The sequence below is a fragment of the Ascaphus truei genome, chromosome 4, assembly GCF_040206685.1.
Source record: "Ascaphus truei isolate aAscTru1 chromosome 4, aAscTru1.hap1, whole genome shotgun sequence".
Lineage (NCBI taxonomy): Eukaryota > Metazoa > Chordata > Amphibia > Anura > Ascaphidae > Ascaphus > Ascaphus truei.
The window spans coordinates 15,071,160-15,096,279 of record NC_134486.1 but is presented as its reverse complement, the minus strand read 5'-3'; the positions used below and the strand labels follow the sequence as shown (position 1 = coordinate 15,096,279).

Genomic DNA, 25,120 nt, shown 5'->3' with positions numbered 1-25,120 from the left:
GGATGTAAGGGGGGGAGGTTGGGGTGGAGAAGATCCGTGCAGGCAGCTCCCTGCACACAGTCACTGGGCAGGCAAATGTACAACTCTCCCCTCCCTCTCCCTTCTCCTATCACCCCCTACCTTCTCCTATCACCCGGGGCAGAAGGGGACAGGAAACCGCGCAGACAGAGGAGCAGGAAGGCAGACAAACACGCACCGTGTGCTCTGCACAAAGCCCCTCCCCCGGCTTCCTATCTGCCTGCAGCCAATTCCCTGCGGCCTGGCCGGCATGAAGGAGTGATGGTGGGGAGTGATGATCGGAGGGATGGTGGGGAATGATGATCGGAGGGATTGTGGGGAGGATAATTGCGGCGCCCCTCTAGGCAAGCTGCGGCTCACCAGGGTGCCAGGGCGCACAGATTGGGAGCCACTGGTATAGTCATAAGAAGACCATGGGGTCTCTGATGAGGTATCTTATTGTGTGCACATACCGGACAGGCCCGAGTAAATTCAAGGATGGTCTTGGCCATATTGGGCCACCAGAAGGTGCGACGGATGAGGTCCAATGTTTTTTTGAATCCCGTATGTCCTTCCGAACGGGAGGCGTGCCCCCAATCCAGAATCTCAGGAATGAACTTGGGCTCAACATACAAGGTGTCCTTTGGTACCTCGAGATCTCTAGGAAGGTGTTTTTGAGACTTGATTTTTTCAAGATTCTTGAATGCAGCGACCGCAAGGATCTTTTGCTTGGGAAGGATGGACTCAGTATTTTTCTCCGGTCTCTCTACAGAAGAATACTGTCTAGAGAGGGCATCCGCCTTGATGTTCTTGGTGCCGGGAATGTGGGACAAAATAAAATTAAACCTAGAGAAAAATAACGACCAGCAGGCTTGGCGGGAGCCTAAGCAGCGGGCACTCTCGATGTACAAAATATTTGTATGGTCCGAAGGGCTCTTTTGACCCCTCCAAAAAATGCCTCCATTCCTGAAGGGCCAACTTGACAGTCAAATGTTCCCTATTGCCCACGTCATAGTTTCTCTCAGCTGGAGAAAACTTCTTAGAGAAAAAAACTCAAGGGTGGAGTTTATCCTGGGGAGAAAATCACTGGGATAGGACTGCGCCGGCCCCGCAGTCCGAAGCATCTACCTCCAGGTTAAATGGAAAATTGGTGTCCGGGTGGTGGAGGATGGGAGCTGAGGCAAATGCTTGTTTCAATGTTTTGAAAGCCGTTACTGCCTCAGGTGACCAAGCTGAAGGATCAGCTCCTTTTCGGGTCAGTGCCGTGATCGGAGCGATGATGGTTGAAAAGTTGCGAATAAATTTCCGGTAATAATTGGAAAACCCTAGAAACCGCTGAATGGACTTGAGGGAATCGGGTTGCGGCCAATCCACTACGGCTCTCAGTTTCTCTGGATCCATGGCAAATCCCCTGTCGGAAATAATATAGCCAAGAAAAGAGGTGGAAGTCTGGTTAAAGAGACATTTCTCCATTTTGGCTAACAAGCGATTCTCTCGGAGGCGGGAGAGGACAAACTTCGTATGAGTGATATGATCCTGTAGATTGTTAGAAAAAATAAGAATGTCGTCCAGATAAACAATTACAAAAAGGTTAAAGACATCCCGAAAAATGTCATTGATAAAGTCCTGAAAGACCGCCGGGGTGTTGCATAAGCTGAAGGGCATCACGAGATATTCGAAGTGACCGCTACGGGTGTTGAAGGCGGTCGATCCCTAACAAGGCAACAAGAGACTTCTTCTTAATGAGTGGAATCTGGTTAAATTCTGAGAACTTCTGGTCCACGATGTTTCTTCCTGCGCCGAATCGATTAATGCCGTTGTAGATGTCTGAATGGTAGGACCAGAGAGGGAAATGGGAATAGTGAACTTTTAGGAAGTTCCTTCTTGGAAAGGGGACAGGGAGAATTAGCACCCAGGGAGCGCCCCTTCATACTCACTGGGCTTGGTCGTTTTCCAGACACGGAGGACATTCGCGAATCAGATGCTCAGAGGATCGCAGTAAAAGCATAATCCACTGAGTCTGCGGAAATGTTGTATAGGCCCGAGTGCATTGAACTCCGAGTTGCATCAGTTCTGGAGCCTCCAGAGCGGGCAGCGGAGAAGTGGTACGTCTCGTGGGTGAAGAGAACCTGGTAAAGGGGGCACGAAAAGGTACAAATCAGATGTGCTTGTGCTCGGAGTGGCGTACCTGGAGACGTTGGTCCACCCAAATTGCCTGTGAGATAAGTTCCTTCAGAAGTCCTGACCTGGGTTTTGAGGCAAGCTCGTCCTTTACGGAATTCGTTAGTCCTTGCCAAAAAACTGCCACTAAAGCCTCTTGACACCACAGAGTGTCAGCTGCTGGGGTCCTGAACTCCAAGGCATACTGGGCCACGGGCCGACGTCCGTGTGAAAGCTGAAGCAAGGAGTCAGAAGGAGTCTCCTGTCGTGCGGGGGAATTAAAGACCTGACGAAAGTCTCGTCTAAATGTCGCATAATCTCGAGTAACTTCGGGACGTAGTTCCCAAATCGGGGAGGCCCAGGCCAGGGCATTTCCCGTGAGTAGGCTGTAGACATACGCCACCTTCTTATGTCTGGAGGAATACTGCTGCGGAGCCATCTTAAACTGGATCTCACATTGCTTGAGAAATCCGTGGCAGGCGTGCGGGCCCCCATTCTACGGGATCTTTGGGCCCGGTGCTGCGGCGCCCGCCGGTTCCACATGTGCCGGAGGTGGTACCACAGGGGGTGCCTGTAAAGAGAGATCTTCTACCTGTCTGGTGAGAAGAACAAGCTGATCGGTCATGATCTGGATTTGCTGATACATGGCCGATATCATGCTGCCACGTTCAGTCTGATCTGCGTCTTGTGGGCTCAACATAATGTTACTCCGGTGCTGCCCTCAGACCAGACCCGGCCCTTGTACTGAGGTGGGGATGTATATGTGCAAGCACCCACAGCAGAAGGATCGTGTCTAGAGTGTGGTGTTAGGGTGTTGCTTGGCCAGGTGGAAATAGCTATCAAAATACTTGCCGGTAACGGTAAAAGAAGAGAAGTAGTAGTTGCCGTTATCCAAGGTCAGGGAAAGGAGAGATTTTGAAGGTCGGAGTCCAATCTGAGATCGAGGGATGTGAGAAACCGCGTAGTCAAAAGGGAGCCGGGGTCGAGAGCTAAAGTTCGAGAGCCAGAGACTGTAGTCTGCCACGCCGAGTTGTAACCTGAATAAGCGAAGACGAGATAGAGCCAGAATAGACATCCACAAGAGATACTATGTCGAGCAATGTGGAAATTGCAAGACAGGCAATATATAGTGCGGCTGACCAATTGGGAGCGGAGGCAGGCCTGGAGGAGCGCATGGAGCTCTCCTGGAAAGGTCCCCTTGATTGGCAGGCAGGGGAGCAAGTTTGGTCTGGGGTAATAGCCTGCAGGTAAGTTGGGGGCGTGGTTTCACTGCTACTGCAGTGAATAAATTATCTTCACCCGGCTCGCGCTTTCCAAGCACGCACTAAGGACTAAAAGCAGCTGTGTGAGAGGAAAGTACCTGCGGAGCAGAGGCGGGCCGCCGGAGATGGCGGGGATGCCCCAGGGCAACGGGGGGTGGATGGAGCCTGCGAGGGGGACGTCCCACGGCAGCAGAAGCAGCAGGAGGTAAGGGAGATTCACGCTGTGGTTGCCGAGACCCCCTAATCCTCACACTGAAGAAGAGAACAGGATAGAATGTCCATAAATAAAACAAAGCACCGGAATATTGTCTTTTAATATGCAATTCTTTTGCAAGGGGTGCAAAGCCCAATATGTCCGTGAATATGACAAAGTTTATTCTGGTCCATTGGGGTTAGTTACATAACTCCCAGCACTAACGAATTCCTGAAGCAGAGTTATGTCCTTGGTTCCGATGTAATTAACTTGTTGCGTTCTGGATTCGTTGCACCTGCTCTTTTCCGCTATTAGAAGAGCGGTGGAAATCCATTCACATTGTAGAATAAAAATAAAAGACAACGGGGATAGCTTGGGGAGCATGTATATAGGGTCTGCTATCATATCTACAACACACCTGCCCAATCCCCTTCGTGGGAATTTCCCCACTCTCAAATCCACTACTTGCCCACAGTTTGCAGAGTGGGCACTACAGGGATTTCCGGTTAATACAGCACCTGTGCGACATTGACACATTGGCTGCTTAATATATGTGTACTCCCCTTTTTACCTGGCATCTCCCAGGCTTGGAGTGGGACTCAGGGTGTGAACTAGCCCAGGTGGCTAACAGGATCTCCCATTCAGCGGGCATCCTGGCTAAGTCACATATCCTGGCTCTGGGGCTTTCATATGCAACACTTCCCTAGACTCAGAGGAATTGCCGCAGCAGGGGGTCTATGAAGTCTGCATAGGAAAGTGCCCCAGCTCATGGGTGTTAAAACATTTGGTCCCTGAGTGCATCACAATGACAGTAGAAAAAAACTCATCCTGCCTGTCCATTTAAAACTGCAGCCAGAAAAGGTACATTATTAAAAAATACATGTTCCACTTATACTAAAATTATATTTTTAATATGTGGGTGCTTGGGATGTTACTCTGGGGCTACACACCAAATTTCAAGTTGCTAGCCCTTCCTGTTCCCTAGTTAGAGCATCTCCTTGAACTGGCAATGCTGGGCTATGGGCTTCTCACGTCAATTGACTTGCGGTTAACCGAGATCCCACGTCAATTGACCGAGTTCCCACGCCAATTGCCAGCCGCCATTCAAGTTACGCTACTAACCGGGAGGGGGATACATTGTATCCGATACCCACTTGAGACTGGAAACCGCAACCCTTTGATTCAATTGACCATGTGGTTATGAGTTCAAGCCTCAGTAAGGGATACCTACTGTATACGTTTCAATGGAACACCACGCTTCTCCAATTAACTTGCGGTTTGGCTCTCGCAGCGGCATCTTGTGTCCCAAAACCAGTAATGCAGGCGCACAATGTAATAGGTTACCGCAGGTATATATAATCCTGCAAAATGGGGACAAAAAGGGACAGAGGGGAGACCAGTACATGTATGGTGCATATAAAATTAACCCCTTCAGACCCAATGCAAAATAGGGATAAACAGCCGCGCATACTGCCTTTATTAATGCGCTTTTTACCCTCAATTTCGTTTACAGTTCCCTTTACCCATATCCGTGTGCTAACATCACAACATGAGTTTACATTCAGGATGGTTCTGGTCCTGGAACAGAGAAAAAATCGTGGCAAGGTGTGCAGGCTATGGACTACCGACAGATGGTCGGGTAAAGGGGCAACTGGAGGAGGACTTGGAGAATCATGAAGCCCAAATGGCTCCACTGGACGGGCATAGCCCCTCAGCTGTAGTGGCAGCGGACACCAATCAGCCCGGAGTGCAGGAGGTTAATCCAGCTCCAGGGCTGCAATGACATTGGGAGAGAGCGGGAGACCACCTGGATATTGGTGGCTTGGTGCCAGTGGGTGTGGAGGAAGTAGTCGTTGCAGCTGCTGGAATTGCCACCCCTGGGCTCACAGCTTTCCTTGCCGCATGGGGAAAGGGGGCTACAGCAGCAGAGCACTGCATGGAAAAGCCCCCCACTCTCACCTTGTCAACAGAAAACAGAATATTCCCAAGGTTGACCACCACAGTTTAAGCAAATTTGTGGATGGCACGGACTAGATAGACACATTCCTCAATGACTTTGAAATGTAGTGTGACTCCTACAAAGTCCCACGATGAAGTTCGGAGACTGCGTCCCTTATTGTCCGGCAGAACCAAATGAACTGTGCAGGGCATTCCATGTGTGGAAGCCAATTGCAACAGTCATGTTAAAAGCCTGTTGCTCGCCCAGTATGCCCTCACCCCCGAAGCCTACCGGGGCAAGTTCCAGGCATTGTATGCAAATCAGTGGGTGGCGGGTTATGGGGTTGACCAGTTCCTTACCTTAATGGACTTGGTTGTACAGGAGCAACTTCTGCAGCAGCTTCCCTCAGACATGAGGGCATGGATCTTTGACCATAAACCTAAAACCCATATAGCTGCTGCGAGGATGGCAGATGAGTATGTGACCAGCAGGGCTTTGATGAGCAAGAAGCGGCAACTAAAGATGCAGCCAGCCCGGCCAATGGAGCCAAAACCACCCCTCAGTGGACCCACAAGCCTGCGGCAGAAGGCAACATACCAAAAGATGCAGAATGTAGACATGAGAGGCGGTGTTTATCCTGCAACAAGGTCGGTCATCTCAGGTCAGACTGCACAGACCTGGACCAGTCCGGGGGATCCCATCTGGGGCAACGATCACAAGCTTTGAGGCCGGTCGCCCGTGTGCAGCTGGCACACACAGAGGAACCAAGCATAGCCATGGAATCAACCCACAGAGGGACATCCACGGGAGAACCTGCACTTGCCACCACGGAACAAGCAGCGGAGATCGTAAGACATCACATTGCACCAGTCAGGATGCAGCCCAATGATGTCTTGCAGAAGCATCTGCGGAGGGTGACCATTAGGGACCGGCAGGCGAATGGCTTGCTAGACTCCGGTGCCACCGTTACCCTGGTATGCCCTGATATGGTGCGGCCAGAAGATTTGCTCCCGGGAGCCGGGATGAAAGTGACCATGCTAGATGGAGGACCGCTGTCACTCCAGGTTGCCCGGTCTTTTTGGATTGGGGTTCCGGACGTGGTATGAGGGAGATAGGTTAGATGCTGAGGTCCTCCATGGCAATGACCTGGGGCATGTTACCTGTGTGTTTACAGCCGAGCTGGACCATGTGCAGCGATCACCAGGAGCCTGTCAGCCAAGCTTGCAGCAGATTCAACCCCTGTCCCCCTGCATTTGGGACCTACTGTTCCCAGGGTCTCTTCAGAGACCAGTATAGAACAAATGCTAGATGGCGCTCTACTTAACCCCCCAAAAAAACAATGAAGTGAATAAATAAATCAATAGTGATAAATATTCAATAAGTGTATAAACAACAGTGAACAGTGAATCATATAAATAATAAAATAAGTGAAATACAAAGGCAAAAACCACTTATCACTCGACCCTGTTGAAAAGACTGTTTTAAAAGTCTGAAAGGTGCACTGCTGATCAAAATCCAAGGGAGCGTCGCAGATGCCCAAAAAATGAAGGAATGTGGATAGTGTAATACAGTAACAACTTGTCAATAAAAATATAAAGAGCTTCCAAATTCCTACTCACAAACGAAGTAGAAAAATGAGTTTATGTGCCAATCTGGAACTGTGAATCATCCCAGTCTGGATGGTGTGTTATAAACGGTCAGCAATCTCAGAGAAAAGAGAGAACAGCCATGGTGCAGATAGAATAACAAAATTTAGCCATCTTAAAGGAGGAAGAGAAGCAGAGGGATTCCTGATGGTGTCCTCCGTTCCGGCGAGCTGTGACGACACAATCCGGAAGTGACGTCACGGTGTCCAGACGCACGCGAGAGCTGTGAGCAGTGTGTACCGGGCGGTGAGAGTTGCGACACACTGAAAGACCCATCAGTTTACTGCCTTTACTTTCTAGACCTATGTAAGCCTCCACTTGTGACCTTTCTATTGATAAATGTTGTTATTCTATCTGCACCATGGCTGTTCTCTCTTTTCTCTGAGATTGCTGACCGTTTATACCACACCATTCAGACTGGGATGGTTCACAGTTCCAGATTGGCACATATGCTCATTTTTCTACTTCGTTTGTGAGTAGGAATTTGAAAGCTCTTTATATTTTTATTGACACGTTGTTACTGTATTACACTATCCACATTTCTTCTTTTTTTGGGCATCTGGCTACGCTCCCCTGGATCTCTTCAGAGACCAGACAGGTAAGCCAGACAAAGTCACCTACTGACCCTGATATACTGTTCTCTGTACCTGTTCCCAGTCCCCCCAACATAGGCTTGACAATCGGCTTGATTAGGTACCCAGTTTTGGGGATGCGGGGCGATCAGACCCCAGCTTGGAGGGCTTGAGACTTCAGGCAACCGAATCTAAGCCAGGTGATGGGTCTGATTACTTCTTGTGGCACAGCAGGCTCCTGGATAGAGAGCAAGGGACCAAGGGGTAAGATGAGGTCACCTGCAGCACTTGCTGTTTGCATACCGAGAGGTACCAAAAGAATCTACAGACTTTTCTCCCTTTGAGTTACTATATGGTCACAGGGTACGGGGACCTCTGGACCTATTCCGTGAGGGATGGGAATGGGAGACTACCAATACTGATGCTTCTGTGCTTCAATATGTGGTAGATCTCAGAGACCGGTTAGAAATGCTCATGGGGTTGGCATAGGACAACCTTAGGGCTGCAGAAAACTTGGTATGATCAGAACGCCCATAGCAGAGAATTCATCCCAGGACAGCAAGTACTTGTTCTAAAACCTACTCAGGAGAACAAATTAATGGCTGCCTGGTCAGGACCGTATCCGGTGCTCCAAAATGTGAACAAGTGTAACTATGTTGCACAGATAGATGCTGAGAGAAATGAGACCTATCATATAACATGTTGAAGGAGTAAATAACATGTTGAAGGAGTGTGGACTCAGTGCTGGCCATTTGTAGCCCACCGATGGGGGATCTGGTGAGCAATTCTCTGCCACATTTCTTAGGTGAGTCTAGGCAGGAGGGTACTGTAGAGCAAGTTGAGATAAGGTCTCAATTAAGTGCCAGGCAGAGAGCAGAAGCCAAAGCAATGCTAGAAGAGTGTAGGGTTCTGTTCACGGGCAAACCTGGCATAACACAAATCACAGATCACCCGGTGCTCACAGGCGATCTGAGCCCTCTGCATAAACATCCTATCGGGTATCAGCAGAGACCAAGGGCAGTATAGATAGGGAGGTAGAAGCGATGCTGGCCCTAGGGGTAATTGTAGCGTCCCAGAGCCCTTGGGCTTGTCCGGTAGTCCTGGTACCTAAGAAGGATGGGACCACTGTCACGGACGTGCTCGCCACAAACCGGGACCAGACCGTGAGGTGGGGTTACATAATCACCGACCTTAGGCCTCAGAGCTGGAGCCGAAGTGCAATGTCAATGGTAAAACAAGACCGGGTCCAGACAGGAGAAGACAGCATAGTCTGAGGACAAGCCAGGGTCAGGATCAGAGAAGGCAGCCTCATCGTGATTCAGGCAGGAGTTATGCAACGGTTAGACGGGTACTCTGCTTCAGCGTAAGAGCAAGATTGTGGGAGTGGCTTCTGCGCGAGGAGCGGGCACGGCTCATGACACTAGTCTCTGTAGGGGGAGACAGCAGGCTGGACGCAGAACATCGCGGGGCAGCGCCGGGAAATCCAGCGCTTCAGCACATGAGTCCAAAGTAGGCCTCTGCAAAAGGGATTGTGCAGCAGGCCTCAGTAAACAGGTACACAGACCTCTGTGTGGAGAGTTGCAGCAGGTCACAGGGAACACAGACCTCTGCGTGGAAAGTAGCAGCAGGTCACAGGAAACAGGAACTAATGCATAGAACTAGGAACTATAGCTAAAGCATGAACTAGTAACAGGAACAGGGCAAGCCAGGGGGCTTGTGGCAGCACACTGTGACATCCAGAGTAGGATTATTCTCGGCACTGAATTAGCCCAGCATATAAAGGGCGGCAAGCCAATCACAGGAGGGAGGTGTGTGAGCATTCCTCCAATGACAGAGCACAGGGCTGAAGCTGCAGTGAGAGGCAGCACATGTGCCATTGATTGCCAGAGGGAAACTTTGTAAACTGCAGAGGACTGCAAGACTAGAATCAAAGCCAGAAGCGGATTCCTTATAACCACCCGGTTCTGTGTGGACTACCGGCAGCTCAATGCAGGAACAGTGAAAGATGCTAATCCCATGCTTCGCATGGACGATTTGCTGGATGAACTCGCGGGGGCAAAGTATCTGACCACCATGGATCTCAGTAAAGGTTACTGGCAGATCCCTTGAACACGGAGACAAGGGAGAAGTCAGCATTCATTACCCTGAGTGGCCTCTATGAATTCTTAGTGATGCCATTCGGGATGAAGAATACCCCGGCTACCTTCAAACGCCTGGTCAATCGGTTACTGGAGGGCATGAAGGGGTTTGCAAGGGCATAACTGGATGACATTGTAGTGTTTAGCAATTCGTGAGACACACACTTAGTACATGTAGCTGCGGTGCTAGCTAGAATCAGGGAAGCGGGACTCACATTGAAACCCACCAAGTGCTTAGTAGCGATGGCTGAAGTCCCTGGGGTACCGGGTGGGTGGCTGGCACCTCAAACCAGAGCCAGTCAAAGTGGAAGCAATAGTGCAGTGGACTGTTCCCAAGACCAAGAAGCAGGCACCTTTTTAGGCTTTTTTAGGCACTGCAGGCTATTACAGAAAGTTTGGCGCTCAGAACAGCGTTTTGGCCAAACCCCTGACCTACTTGACACAAAAGCGACTGTCAGTATTGGTTGTCTGGTCTCCTGCCTGTGAAGCCTCGTTCCAGGCCCTGAAGACTGCACTGGCCAGTGCCCCTATCCTTGCTGCGCCAGACTACTCCAAAAAGTTTTTTGTGCAGACAGATGCCTCGGACTATAGCATTAGCTTTGTACTCAGCCAAGTGGGGGAGGATGGCAGTGAACATCCAGTAGTGTATCTGAGCAGAAAACTACTGCCCAGAGAAGTGGCTTATGCCACGATTGAGAAAGAGTGTTTTGAGATTGTGTGGGATTTGCGAAAGCTGCAGCCTTATCTGTACGGTCGCCCAATCACTGTGATCACGGACCTCAACCCGTTAAGTTGGCTTCAAAGGGTGTCAGGGGAAAATGCCAAGTTTCTGCGCTGGAGTCTTGCTTTGCAGGAATTTGATTTCACCATCCAGCACAAGAAAGACAGTGAAAATGGGAATGCAGATGGCCTTTCCCGGCAGGACAAACCTTGCGAACTAATTTCCTCAAGAGATGCCAGGCTAGCCCAACCACCGGACGAGGTGGCCGGGCCACAGCCTGCACGTTGAGGTGGGGAGGTGTGGCGATAGGGTGTTAACCAGGCCAATAATAAAGGTATTATACCCAGCTTGTAAACCCTAAATTGCTTTGGGACTGAAGGGGTTAATTGTTTGTTCACCACAATGACATGTTTTCCTCTACACCATCTTTATTGTCCCTGTTTTGCAGCTCAGTACCTAGTTGCAGTGATTGAAATGTATGTAGAATGTGCCAATTGTATTCACGACACAAGGTGGATCTCCTAGTGCTCAACCAAGCGCTGATTGAAGAAGCGTGCCGTGAGCGAGTGGCCCCATTGAAGCTGAGTATTACTGCCTAAACCACAGACGTCTATACCACAAACTCAATTGGATAAGTGGTCTGCGGTCTAAGGTTGAAGTGCTTACTCGCAACAATGTGTCCGGCCGTCTTGTTATCCACTTAACGTGAATGGGGAAAGGATGTCTGCGTTTATCGATGGAGCAGAGACCGAATGTAGGTCAAACCGCAGACCACATCACAGAACACATTCAATTAAGTGGCTAACTCGCTCTAGGAAGGAGCTAGCACTCTAATATTAGGAAGCCAAGCAGCTGCGAACATACTCACACAGCATATTTGTTTTATATTTGTCACACATGTAGAAACCACATATAAAATTAAAATGTGTTTCCTTGCTGTTTTAAAATGTGGGGACAGGAACCTTTTCCTGTCAGCCCGGCAATGAATCCATTAATATATCAAGGTGTTATGGATGCATGAGCTGAGGGATTTTTCCTCTCCGTAGTTCAAGAGCACCCTGCTAAGTAGGTGCCCCAGTGTCTAGAGAAGTCCGGAGTTGAAAAGCCTCAGAGACCCTAGGTCTTAGGCCGTCCGGGATATTGTAAAGTGCAAGATCCTGGTGCAACATATGGGCTAGTCACACCTTGTAGTCAAATCCCAGACTTACTGTTGCCAGGTAAGAGGTTGGGCCCGGTATGCTAAGCAGCTTAGGTGTCACCTTAGCGTATGCTCTTAGCAAACCGGGAAGCAACTTCTGCCCATTCTCGGAACTCCTGGCAAGTCTAGGATAGGTGGGAAAAGTGTTCCCAAGGGAGGGATTGGTTGTGTATGTTAGTTATGGGACCCTTAACCCTATAAAGATGCCTGCTGCCCAGTCCCTGTGAGATTCATCTGAAGTTCAATCTCAAGATTCACCAAGTACAGGGTCAGTGGTTCCGGAATGTGAGGGGTTAATTACATCGTAACCAAGGATTGTGCCCCTCTTCTGGAATTCGGTAGAACTAAGGATTCCCGAATGAATCCTGTAAGGACGTTACAAACTTTTTCCTTATGGCGGAGATAAAGGGCTGGCAAGTTGCGCCCCTATCCAAGGATTCTCGCACGGCTCAATTTGCTAACCCACTTGCATGCGTGCAGGGGTGTCCAGAGACTTTGTCTTCAAGTTGTTCATTTCGTGGACATTTTATTTCGTTTCCCCAACCCAGTAACTGTATTTTCAGTGTAATTGTGAAGAATTTTGTGTCTGTCTTAAAAGGAAATAAATTACAATTTATTTTACCCTCCTTGTTTTGCTCAATCCAGAATCCCAGGAATTAATGTGTGGATAAGTCTTGGTCTCCCGTGACATTCATTTTGTATTTGTCTATCTGAAATGTAAACCGTAGACCCATGTCATTGTTTTTGAATGACTGTAATATGCTAGTCAGCTCCTCTAATTCTCCGTCCCAAATAACCAAAATGTTGTCTATGAAACGGGCATAGAACACCAGACCGCCACAAGCCTAGCATTACCCCACATATGGGAATTCTCCCACAATCCCATATATAGGTTAACATAGCTGGGGGCAAATCTGGTGCCAATGGCCGTTCCACAGACCTGTAAATAATAAATATCTTCACATAAAAAATAATTATGTTCCAAATGAAATGGATAGCTTTCAAAATAAACGCTCTTTGTGTATTTTTAAATTGAGTGTCTTTTTCCAGAAAATGTGACACAGCCAATAATCCTTTGGTGTGATTTATACAAGTATACCACGAGGCCACATCACATTTTGCACAGATGTAGATTTCCATGTAATCTCAGAGATGGAGTTGATGAGGTGCAGCATGTCCCTAATATAAGATCTCAATTTGACCACAATGGACTGTAGAAAAAAGTCTACATACTAAGACAGTTACTCCTTCAGAAAGGGCTGGAGAGCCTGAAACATGTAGGAGATTTTATGTTAGTTTGTTTTTTGTTTTTAACAATGTAATTCAATAAACTTTTTTTATTTTTTGCTACCTCTGGTGAGTTGATCAGTGCTTTCTCTGGGTTCCTGCTGTTCCACCAATTTTTTCAATTTCTACTGCCCCATGATTGGAGTGACGCACTTCCGCAGCGCAGGTTTCGGCAAATCGCTATGCCTCATGGGAGAACGCTGAGAGGAGGCGGGCACCTCCATGTGTGCAGCCTGAAGTTTTTCCCAGACGTCTGAGGCTTCGGTATCACCACAGCTTCAGCACGCGGGATCCTACAAGGCTTTATTTCAAGAACACAGGTATTTACCTCAATATCTTTGGACATAAAGGGATGCAGAAGCTAGGACCGAGATATTTATGCTAATGAGTTACTATGGGTTCAGTTCAAGGCTGGCTCTAGTTTCTCTAGCTACTTTCTTATTGGGTCCATCTTTCCCTGTTAGTTCAGTCCTTCATTGTACACAATTGGCGATTTTATTTGCCCAAGAACCTATAACCTGATTTGCTGCGGATTAAGAACCATCTTTTGGACTTCATATATGTCATATACTTTTCATTTTTGGGTCTCTCAGATCATTTCTCAGAGTCTCTGTATCGCTATTTTTGGAGCTATACAAGATTATATACTAAGACATGCTGGACGTCATCGACTCCACTCCCGAAACAATAGTTCTCCCTAGCGGTTGTTTAATACTCCTAAGTAATTTTGTTTTATGATAGAACACCGGAGTTCTAGGATGACGTTTAAATAATAACTCTAGCTTGTACTAGATTGTCTCCAGCTTGTACTAAAACTCTCTGATTTTGTAATAACTTGCATATATTTTGCCTCTATTAGAAGGTTTTTAAATTATTTTTGATAATCTTCCATTGTGTCATTAGCAAATACCATATAGGATGTACTATCTCCTAGCAAATGAGTCGCCTCTGTCACATAATCAGCCCTGTCTTGGAGGACAATTCCCCTCCCCTTGTCATCTTGCCTAATTACTGTACTATTTTTTGAGTTTTTGAGTTGCAATTTATATATTTTTTATATTTACATTATTTATATTATATATTATGCTTAACTATTTGGCATATTGATTAGAGCATTTATGTTTATGAGATTGAAATTAGTCATTAGTGGATATACTATGCACATGAGTTTCTAGCTAGCATTTCTTAATTTGTTATTTTCTGAATATAAATAGCAGCAACCAATATACCCAGAATTCATCCCCTGACAAAATCAGTATATCTGAAGAAACGCGTAGGGTCGCATGTGATGCTGATGTCTAGGTGTTCATCCGTGATTTACTGACACCATAATATCAAGTATACCCACTTTTACATTGAATTCAATCCCTGCCCGGAACCGAAGACACCGGAGGTCTGCTTCCGGAGGAAGAGTTTGACGTGACTGACAGCGTGAGTTCCTGCTGGACGGAGGCTTGTGGTAGTCAGCATGATCGTTCGGAGCAGTGGAGGAGAGGAGCAGAGTTCTAACCATTAATCGGAGCATGAGTATAATTCTCATAATACACTTTTACAAATACTTTGTGAGTTTTAATTTGTGAGCCTTGGATTTAATTTTTTTTTTTTTTAACAGTAATGCACTAGGTTTGGGCGCTATTTTCTTTTTTCTTTGTCTATGCAGGTTTGAAAGGGAGGTCGTTGTGCAACTAAAGATTCTCCCTGTTTCCTGCTCTGTGCATTAACCATTGGGACTTTTATTTTGCTGGACTTATTATATCACTATATATTTTTACTTTATATTTTATTTTTTATTTTTGTATACTTCATGTTATATGTTTTTGGGTCCTAACATTTTTTCATATATTTAATACATTTTTTCTATTGATGCACACAACCAAAACCAAGTAAAGGGAAGGCAGTGTGCCGAATATTACCCTCCTGGTTTCTTTGTTTAAGGGCAATGTCACTAGCAGCTTTGTTTACTTTAAGCCTTAAAGGCTGCTAACCGTGACTCACTGCTCTAAATTACAATAAGCATGTATTCTGTCATCTATTTAAGTATGTTCTCTGATGAAATGCTTCCTTACAGAATAAGAATATATATTCCCTTCATTTGGGCTACTGTGAGGAATCCGCTCCTGGGTTTGGCTGGAACCAATCCTTCAGGAACTTGGCTGGTTCCAGACAAACTTTTCCCTGCTTCTGCAATCACCTGCCTCTTGCTGCCTCCTTTGCAGCTCTGGCCTGATTGGCCTTCTGTGCTATTTAGTTACTACCCTGCCTTCAGGAAGTTGCTGGACATAGACTTTGCAATACCAGTTACAAGTATCTGTGCTTGTCACAGACTCTCTGTTTGGCCTGCTAGGCCCTTTGTGCCTTTTCTCCTGTTCCTTTTCCACAGCTTCCCAAGGCCTTCTTGCATAGCAGCCCCGGCGCTACTTTCCTTGTTCCTGGCAGACTTCGCCTTTGTCGTGCTGAAGCGGCTACGCTGGTTCCCCCAGTGTTTCCTGTGGCGTGCCTGCACCCCTGGTTCCTGTGGCCTTCATCCTTCGCTGTTCCTGTTCCCTCCTTCCAGAAACCCTGCCACACGGAAGCAGCTTCTTTGAACTTTTTCTGCCTTCCCGTGCTGAAGCGTTGGATTCCCAGTACTGTGGCTTCTGGTTCCTGCTTCCTCCAAGTGGAGTTTGTTCCTTTGCTGAAGTCCCTGTACTGAAGCTTCTGGTTCCTGTGACTCCTGCCTTTTACCTGTCGCACTGCAGCTAATTCGCTGAAGCGTCTCCGCTGAAGTGGCTTCACTCAAGGTTCTTGCCTTTTATGCTGAAGTAGCTTCACCCAATATTGCTGATTGATGACCTCGGCTCGTTTCCTCGACCACCGCTCCTGTGCCGCCTGCCATGACCCCTGCCTGGATAACGCTAACCCTGCTTTCTCCAATCCTGATCTGGCTATGTTTGACTATGGACTGCGCAATCCTGAACCGGCTTTGAGGCCTAAGGTCAATGTTTTCATATCCCCAACTCAGCCCCGTGGCCCGGTCCCGGTTTCTGGCGAGCACGATCGTTACAGCTACTCATCTTCCTAAATAAAGAATTGTTTCTTACCTCAGTAAATGAAGAATTCCATTGAATTGCACTGTCATTGATTAGGATTTGAGAACCTTGACTTCCAGTCGAATAAAAATGTCCAACTTGAATTTCTCTCACAGTCTTGTTAGGCAGTATAATATAGTTTAGAATGTCAAACTTTGCAAAAGAGTTTTCCTCATCATCAAAGAATACTTCCTCACCCCCAGGGGTTTTGAAATGAACTTTTTTCAAGTAATAGTTTACCTAAATAGAAAGAAAAAACAAATATATTGCAGGACGATGATTATGTCCTCATCTTTATAGTGTTTCCCACAGTGATTACATTTGATCATTGTTCAGTTGGATAATCTAAAAACCTTTCTTGTATATGTAGCACCTGTTCCCCCCTGCCACGGAAGATCTGGCAACTACATGGGTGTTTCCCTGGGTACTGTAGCTCACCTGCTGATTCAGGAGGTCTGATTCTCCGCGGTTGGAGTTTGGGAGCAGCGACAGGGAAGGCTTTCTCGTGCATCTTACTGTGCAGCGCCTTCATCCCATGAGGATTCCTCTTTTTCTATTGATATTCTCAATAGACATTAAGCATGCCCTACTTATTAGAAGTACAGTAACTATATACAGGTAGTCCTTGGTTCACAACGTTTTGCTTTACATCGGACGAGATTTCCAATGGCGGCTAATGCAATAAATAAATGCATCATCCGTCGCAAGTTTCGCGTACTCGACAGAAATCACCACCTGTTAACATTGGTCCTGCATTCCGACAATCTGCTATCCGACAGGGGTTTGCGGGGATGCTTTGTGTCGGATAAGCGAGGACTCATTGTAATACAATTTGAAGAAAATTAGTTTGGTAAAAATGTTTTCATGTTTTAGATAAATCAGTATCTTTATATTTAAAATAAAAATAAAAAACACTTCTAGACTTTAGGGCCATTTGTGAAACATTTTTATTTTGGTATATTCAGTTTTATTGGTTTTGGTAACTTACTACAGAGGCAGTAAGAGGTATTGTTGAGTATTCAGCCAGGAAACCGCAGTTGAAAGCTGCCTGACCACTGCCTGCTCGCGGCTTTCCCGCGGCCAGACTAATTTCCCATCAGGATTAACACAGCAGGGTCCCTGCTTCTGAATGGGACCCTCACTGTGGCAATCCTACCGGGCTACACCAGTCTAGAAGAGCTGTGCAGTGAGAGCAGACAGAAGCGGTCCCTCTCCCTGCACATCTCTAACAGGCAATCGCGCTGCTTTTATTTTATTTAATTACATAGTATTGCAGCACCCCTACTCACTCAATTCCATTAATAAAGTGACAATTTCATTTGATATCATATTATAAAGAGTTATTGCCAGATTGGCTAACATTACTATATTCAAAATAATTAGGCAAATAATCACTTAAATCAAGGATTTTCTAGTATGAAAATATTTTCCTTTTAACCCTCCTGTGTAATATTCTCTCCCTTTCTATGTACAGATGCATTTCTTCTCACAATCCAGGGGGAACAGCATTACATTGTACCTGGATTGTAAGAAGAAATGCAGTGTTTTGGGACCAGCGGAGACAGGACCCACCAGAGGGTTTGAGCAGGGAGTAACAACCATATTTGTTTTTCGCGGCACTATTTTTTGCACAATTATGTTTATATGGTAATTTTAGCTCTGTCACTTGAAGTTATTACTGTGTATTAGAGCACTTAATACAGATCACTTTATTGTTAGTGACCACTCTTTGCGGAAGCGCCTTTTTTCACCTTTCTCTGAACTTATGTACAGATGTAGCCAGATTCTGTTTAATTTCTGTCGCGTGATGCAAACTATTAATCTCACCAACCTGAAGGAGTCAAGAAAATGTGTAATATTTAAGATGTAAATTCCTATATTACACTTTAGTAAAAACACATGTACATACTTTTTTCCTGATATTTGCTCATTTTCACAAGGAAAATCCATCCCTATTCATGATATACATGTTCACCAAAATATTTACCATCCATGGCTGCCAGGTCTGACTTGGGATATCAGTTTTTGGGAGCTTGTTGTTAGTGTGTAAATACATGTCATGCAATGCATGTGCAACAGCATAAACCGCTGTATATACGCTGTGGGTGAATCGGAAATTATTCACATTGTAGATAGAGGGATCCAACACACTGAGGTCACTATTATCTTCACATTCAGGTACTGGAATTATTGTCTCATAAGGGTCTGGAAATAATGTCATATTTTGAGGCAAACAACGAAATGTGCCTGCCCAGATATACTTGAGAAATATATTGTCTGGATATTTATAGGGATCTGCACTTTGTAGGAAATCTCGCAGACCTGGGATATCCCCTCTTTGCACAGAAAACCTCAGAGTGCCACTCAACTGTTCAATGCCATAGAGCTCGTGTAATTCTGGGAAAATCAGCAATGTGGCAGGTAGAATTAAAACTTTCCCTAATCCAGATACAAGGGAAGAATATAAAAGGATAGATATTAAACGTGCTGGGTTGGTATATACAATGACCACCTTACAGCTGGATTTTAGGACAACATCCAGATGTTTGTTGTACCAGTATTCAGCGAGAACAGTTATGAGGAATTCAACACAGCTTCCGCTGTTAATTATTTCATCTCGTAGTTCCCTGCCGACTCTGTAGTTACTTTCATCATCTGAAGTGATAATCCCAACCCAGTTCCAGCCAAAATGCTGTAATAACTGAATGATGGCCTTATACTGGATTCGCTCATTGGGCACAGTGCGGTAAAATGATGGAAATCGTATTCTGTCATTAAAAATGGGATCCATAGCTCCATAACTGATCTGCAGAGAACAGGAAAATAATATAATGAAGACAGGCAACACCATGATAGCCAATACATCAGATTATTACCACATTGTTTAAGAATGTCTTTATATATAAAGACAAGATACAGATAATGTTTTATACTTCTGTCTCCAAAGCATGAATATTCAGGAACAAGAAAGAAAGAATGCAAATATTATATTTACAATTATTATCATTATAGTCTGTTAAAAATACCAGGTCTCCAAGGTTTGAGTAGGCTATCCCTACTGCATTTTCTGTATACTGTTTCTTCACATCTTTGTAAACACTTCTGTTCTCTCCAACTTCCCCTCTCCCCTCCTATCCCTATTTCTTCCTCTATCCTCCCCTCTGCACTGCACCATTATCTATACACCTCTCCCTCCCAACAACTTCTTTACCCCTTAATACTGCTGCGGCCGAGTTTATTCGAGCATTTGCCCGTTCTCGGCCGCAGCAGTAACCTGGCTCGCGCCGGAGGGGCGCTCTCCCTCCCGCTGCCGGGTCCGCCGGGTCCCCCGGAACCCCCTGCCGCCGTCCCCCACATCGCGGGACACCAGGGTTCCCTCGGGGAGCCCTGGACGCGCGTGCAGGGGGCGCAGGCACCCGATGACGCGTGACCGCGCATCGGTGATGCGCGGCACGCTGAGGGAGTGCGGCTAGCACGCCGGGGCATCCCCCGGCTTGCGGTGCTAGTCGTGCTTCAATAAAACGTGTCGCCAGTGTAGTAGACACACCCACAAATCCTCTATTCACAACCTCTATCTACTCCTTCCTGCTGCAAGGGATATCTCTCCAAATACTGGACCCAGCCATATACAGACCTGCTCTCATCCTCGCCTCCCTACCAACTCTTTCCTTGCTAATGGTGTTAACCTATCTGATTGATCTTATACTGACAAACCTTAAAACTTACCTCACAAATCACACATCCCAATAACCTGAACTCATGGCTATTGTTCAACACCCACAGTCACTGAGGCAAAGCACTGCCAGCCACCGCACTTATTCCCTCACCTGCTGTCTCTGTAAGTCTCCAATCACTTAGATTGTAAGCTCTTCAGGACAGGGATTCCCTTTCCTATTGTCTGATTTTGCTGCACTTATTGACTAGAGTTGGGTAAGACAAATGAGCATAAAGTCCTTCCAATGCGTTTCGTAACTGGAAAGTAGTAACTACCAGTTACAAAATGCGTTGGAAGGTCTTTATGCTCATTTGTCTGACCCAACTCTAGCCAAGTATATTCTTGGTGTATTCCTCCCTGTCCCCTGTATCACCGCTTGCCGTTTTGTGTGCCACTCACAGCCCTGTACGCTGTACGCCGCTGTGGACACTCTTCTCCGCATTGCAATAGAAGAGAATCCTGTGACGTCATCAGCAGGCGCCCCACGGGACTGAGAGGCGTGCTGTCGGTGCTCTGCAGCTGTGGGACTCAAGCAGTCATTTGTGCCTCGCTACGGGAATTTTTGTGGGACTTATTCATCTGTCCCCACCATCTGGTTACCCTGAGATGAGGGAAACGTAATTCAAGGATCCACGGAGATTCCTATCCTGTGTCTTCCATCCTATCTGTTGAAGAGCTGTGATTCCAACCCTCCCTCTGTGTGATAACCTCACTAATCCAGTGCTTGTTTTTATCAACATTGATGTACGCAGAACTTATAATCTTTTTGTAAAATGTATCTTTTTTACTGTGCTTCACTATGTGTATTGTGCACCCTGTCTTTATATCTTTTCTCCAGCTCAAGGTGTGTCGAGCCACCCCTCAAGAAAGGCTGCAGACGCTACTATAGTGACTTCCCTCACAAGGTTCAACTATTGTTTATTTTCACGCTACACTGCATTTAATAGCACTGTTTGTATTACCATGTTTTAGCTGCGCACTGATCACCCTTTTTTGTATCTTCCACAGGTTGACCTGGCAATAAATGTTCAAAGTATTGAGGGTATTTGACAGTTTTCTTCTCTTTTTAGCTAAGTTTTACTTTACTTACATTTCAAATATGCAAGCAAAGCTCTTACAGAGATGTCCTATAATTCCTATTATAATTGAGTATTCAGGAATTTAGGAACCATTTCAGTCTATTCTATTTGAAAAAAAAGTCATAAAGAAGAAATACTGCAGCCTACAAACCCTGACACCAGAATACACCAGTTGTATCTCCTGCTTACCTGTGGATATCTGTAGATCTCAGTAAGACCTGCTAGTGAGTAGGTGGATGAAGACATCATGTGTCCTATAAAGGCCACCACTTTACTATTGAAATTGCAGCTGTAGTTGGGAACAGCTTTCACCGCACCTGTTAATATGCTTAGTGCACTCTCTATGGCTTTATTTTCCATCAGACAAGAGTCGTAAATCTGGAATCCAAGGGTAATGTTTGGTAGGAGCTTTGACTGTTTATTTATCTCTTCAACAGCGAAAACAAAGGCCATGAAGTGTCGGAAATAACGAATAGAATATCTGTAAGAAGATAGGATACATAGGATGGCAAGCTATACAATGTAATATGTATTATGTTGAGCTCCTTCCTTTATTAGCCTGTACCAGCTCTGTTGGGAGACTATTCCATGAATCCACCACTATTTCTTTAAAGAAGTACTCACATTTTACTCTGAGCCTCCCAATCTCAAGTTTAAATGTGTGATCACTTGTTTTAACAATTCTCGATCTCGGAAATGTGCTTTTCTTCTGTAGTTTGTTTAAACCCTTGAGGTACAGTATTTCAAAATTTCTATCACATCCCCCACTCCCTTCTCTTCTCTAACTGTACATTTTGAGATCTTTTCTTCTTTCCTGGTAGTTTTCACATCATGCACAATTATAGTAAAAGCATAATAATTGAACAACCTCTAATTGTTATGTCCTTATGAAGATACAGATGTAGTTAGCCTTAATGTATTCAGGGCCACGAATGCACACGGTCCTATTATTGCACAGATTGCAGCGCCAAAAACAGAAAGGATTTTCTGTTTCAAAGCTCCCGGCTTGTTGAGGCGGTTCCATGCCAGGTCTTCCAGTCCAAGGGTGACCGGTGTACCAGGAGCATGGATCACGTAAAAGTCCAGGGTTTGCTTGTGGGAATGAGAAGAAACGGTGATGGGGCCAGTCTCCAAGGAGATATATGCTGGGGTGAGCGGACGATTGTCTATCCCGACCAAGGCAACGGGACACTTCTTCTTAAAGAATGGAATCTAGTTCTGTTCAGAGAAAGTCTGGTCCATGAAGTTCCCTCCTGCGCCGTAATCGATAAATGCTGCTGTGGAGGTGCGGAAGGTATGACCAGAGAGAGAATGGTCAATCTTTTTTGAAGTTCCTTCCTGGAAAGGGGACAAGGAGATCTAGCACCTAGGGAGAGTCCCTTCATACTCACTGGGCTTGGTCGTTTCCCGGACATGGTGGACATTCATGGGTCAGTTGCTTGGAAGACCCGCAATGGTAACACAAGCCTCCGGTTGGGCGCCATTGTTGTGAGGGTAGCCGAGGACGCTGGACTCCGAGTTGCATAGGCATCCAGAGCGGGCAGCGGGAAGACGGCGGGTCCCGTGGTAGTAGAGAACCTGAAAAAAGGGGCACAGAAGGGCGTAGACTGGGGTAGATGGCACTGAGCGCAGCGTACCTGAAGATGCTGATCCATACGAATGGCTTGAGAGATAAGGTCCTCCAGAAGTCCTGGCCTGGTTGTGAAGCAAGTTCGTCCTTCAAAGAATTCGATAAGCCTTGCCAGAAGACAGATACTAAAGCCTCCTGATCCTATCGTGTCAGCTGCTATGTTCCTGAATTCCAAGGCGTATTGGGCCACAGGCCGACGTCCCTGTGAAAGCTGAAGAAAGAAGTCAGAAGAAATTTCTTGACGTGTGGGGGTATTGAAGACCTGTCGAAAGTCTCGTCTAAAGGCTGCGTAATCTCGGGTGATCTCGGGACGCAGTTCTCAAATTGGGGAGGCCCATGCCAGTGCTTTACCTGTGAGTAGGCTGTAGACATAAGCGACCTTTTTATGACCAGTGGAATACTGTTGCGGGGCCATCTCGAATGGGATCTTGCATTGGTTGAGGAAACCACGACAGGCGTGCAGATCCCCTGAGTATGACTTCGGGCCGGAATCTTCGGACCTGGGGATGATATGGATACCGGTTCTGCGTGCGGCAGAGGTACAGCCACAGGTGGTGCCTGAAGAGTAAGGTCCTGTACCTGTTGGGTGAGGAGAGACACTTGATCCGTTAAGGCCTGGATTTGTTGATACATGGTCGTTATCATGGAGGCCAGATCAGTCTGGTCTGCGTCTTGTGGGCCCGACATAATGTTACGCCGGTGCTGCCCGCAGACCAGACCCGTCCCTATGACTGAGGTGGGGATGTATACGTGCAAGCACCCGCAGCAAAAGGAGCGTGTCTGTAGTGTGATGTCTTAGGCTTGCCAGGCCAGGTGGTGATAGCTTTAGCAATACTTGCCAGTTCCGGTAAAGAAGAGCCATAGTCGTTGCCATTAGCCAAGGTCAGGGAAAAAGAGAAAAGACACAGTGCAAAACGCTCATAGTGTAAAAAATTATATAATATTATAACCAATAAAAGGTGAGTATTAAGCGTACATCAATAAAGTGAAAAACAATCAGTTTCGGGATATTGTTACCCAAACGCCACAGGAGACCGGAACTGATGTCCTCGCATGGATTTGGACACTGGTGCCTCTGGTACACAGTCCTGTTAGGGTAAGTAGGAAGCCTTAGAAAGTTCTACTCCCACGACAAAGATCACACGTGTGCTGCTGTCCCATGCAGTGCTTTTGGGCAAAGCGGAGCTCCACGCCAGCTAGATTCTCTCTCTCCCCTCCGTGCAGAACACTTCCGGGTTGGTGACGTCACCGCGGGAGAAAACGCCGAATTTGTTTTTCTCTGTTTGTTCCAAGGGGTCCCTGAGCCCCCCCTTCATCGCAGCTGCATACGCTCAATTCAAGGTCACGTCATTTAATATTATTCATCACGTCACTTAATATAACTTTAGTTGCGCACTTTTTCTTTTTCAGCCAAGGTCAGGGATTGGAGAATTCCAGAAGGTCATTGTCCAGGCAGGGATCTATAGCCAGAGACTGCCATCCGCCAAGTGGAGTCGTGACCTGAGTGAATGAAGAGAGAAAGTGCCAGTGTAGACATCCGCAAGCGGAGACTATGTCGAGCAATGAGTGAGTGGCAGAACAGGCAATATAAAGTGCGGCTGACCAATCAGAAGCGGGGGCAGACCTGGAGGAGTGCGTGGAGCTGTCTTGGATAGGTCCCCTTGATTGGCAGGTAGGTGAATACGTTTGGTTTGGGGAAATAGCCTGTAAGTCAGTTGGGGGTGTGGTTTCACTGCTAGTGCAGTGAATAAATTATCTTCACCCGGCGCAAGCTGTCCACGCACCCCCGGGACAAATGGCCGCCGCATGAGAGAGAGGCGGCCGCGGAGAAGAGGCGGACCACCGGAGATGGCGGGGAAACCCCAGAGCAGCGGGAGGTTACCGGCTTTGGCGAGGGGGACTCACCACGGCAGCAGCAGGAGGTAAAGGAGGTGAGGAGGGGTTGCGCTGTGAGTGCCGCGATCCCCAAATCCTCACACCCAGTCACCTATCTTTTGTTGAAAATATAAAAATAAGCAGGTTGCATTGTAATGTTTTTTTCTGTATCACAATAAGAAAACAGTATGAAAAGTTGGGCTCTAAAAAATATTTTTTCGTGGTAGGTGTGCTATAGGTTTGGGGGGTGCGCTATGGGGGTGTGGGGGGTGCCCTGCTCCTTTCATTTGTCCTGGGCCCCATGATTTCTGTTGGTGGCCCTGACTATGGGTACTTGATTTGTAATCAGTCCCAGTATATAGCTATGTCCAGGTGTGATTTTATTTTTATTTTACTGGTGTGGGTGTTTGCACTTTACATCACTCTGTAATATCTACTGTGGGTGACGTAGCTGTCGCCAATGCCCTGAATAAAGATTAGGGCTCCACTGTTAAGTAGTTGAGGTGTTTTAATTATTTCAATTGACTGTGGGATATTCAAGAGACGTCCTGTCATTAGTGAACGTTGTAATTCACTGCCATGTATTTCTACTATGGGTACTGGATTTGCAATCAGTCCCAGTATGAAGTTATGTTTATGT

At 46.6% G+C, this 25,120-nt stretch overlaps 1 protein-coding gene across 1 annotated transcript in view; it reads right to left on the bottom strand.

Moving 5' to 3' along the window:
- Positions 1-22,403, bottom strand: part of LOC142492233 (vomeronasal type-2 receptor 26-like) — a 110,152-nt gene extending 87,749 nt beyond the window's left edge. The window contains exons 1-5 of the mRNA XM_075594901.1: positions 22,342-22,403; positions 21,165-21,456; positions 18,169-18,987; positions 17,953-18,012; positions 16,194-16,421 (exon numbers count right to left, since the gene is read on the bottom strand). Of these exons, the coding sequence (XP_075451016.1) occupies positions 16,194-16,421; positions 17,953-18,012; positions 18,169-18,987; positions 21,165-21,456; positions 22,342-22,403 (1,461 nt within the window). The remainder of the gene's footprint in view (positions 1-16,193; positions 16,422-17,952; positions 18,013-18,168; positions 18,988-21,164; positions 21,457-22,341) is intronic.
- Between the last annotated feature and the right edge of the window lie 2,717 nt (positions 22,404-25,120).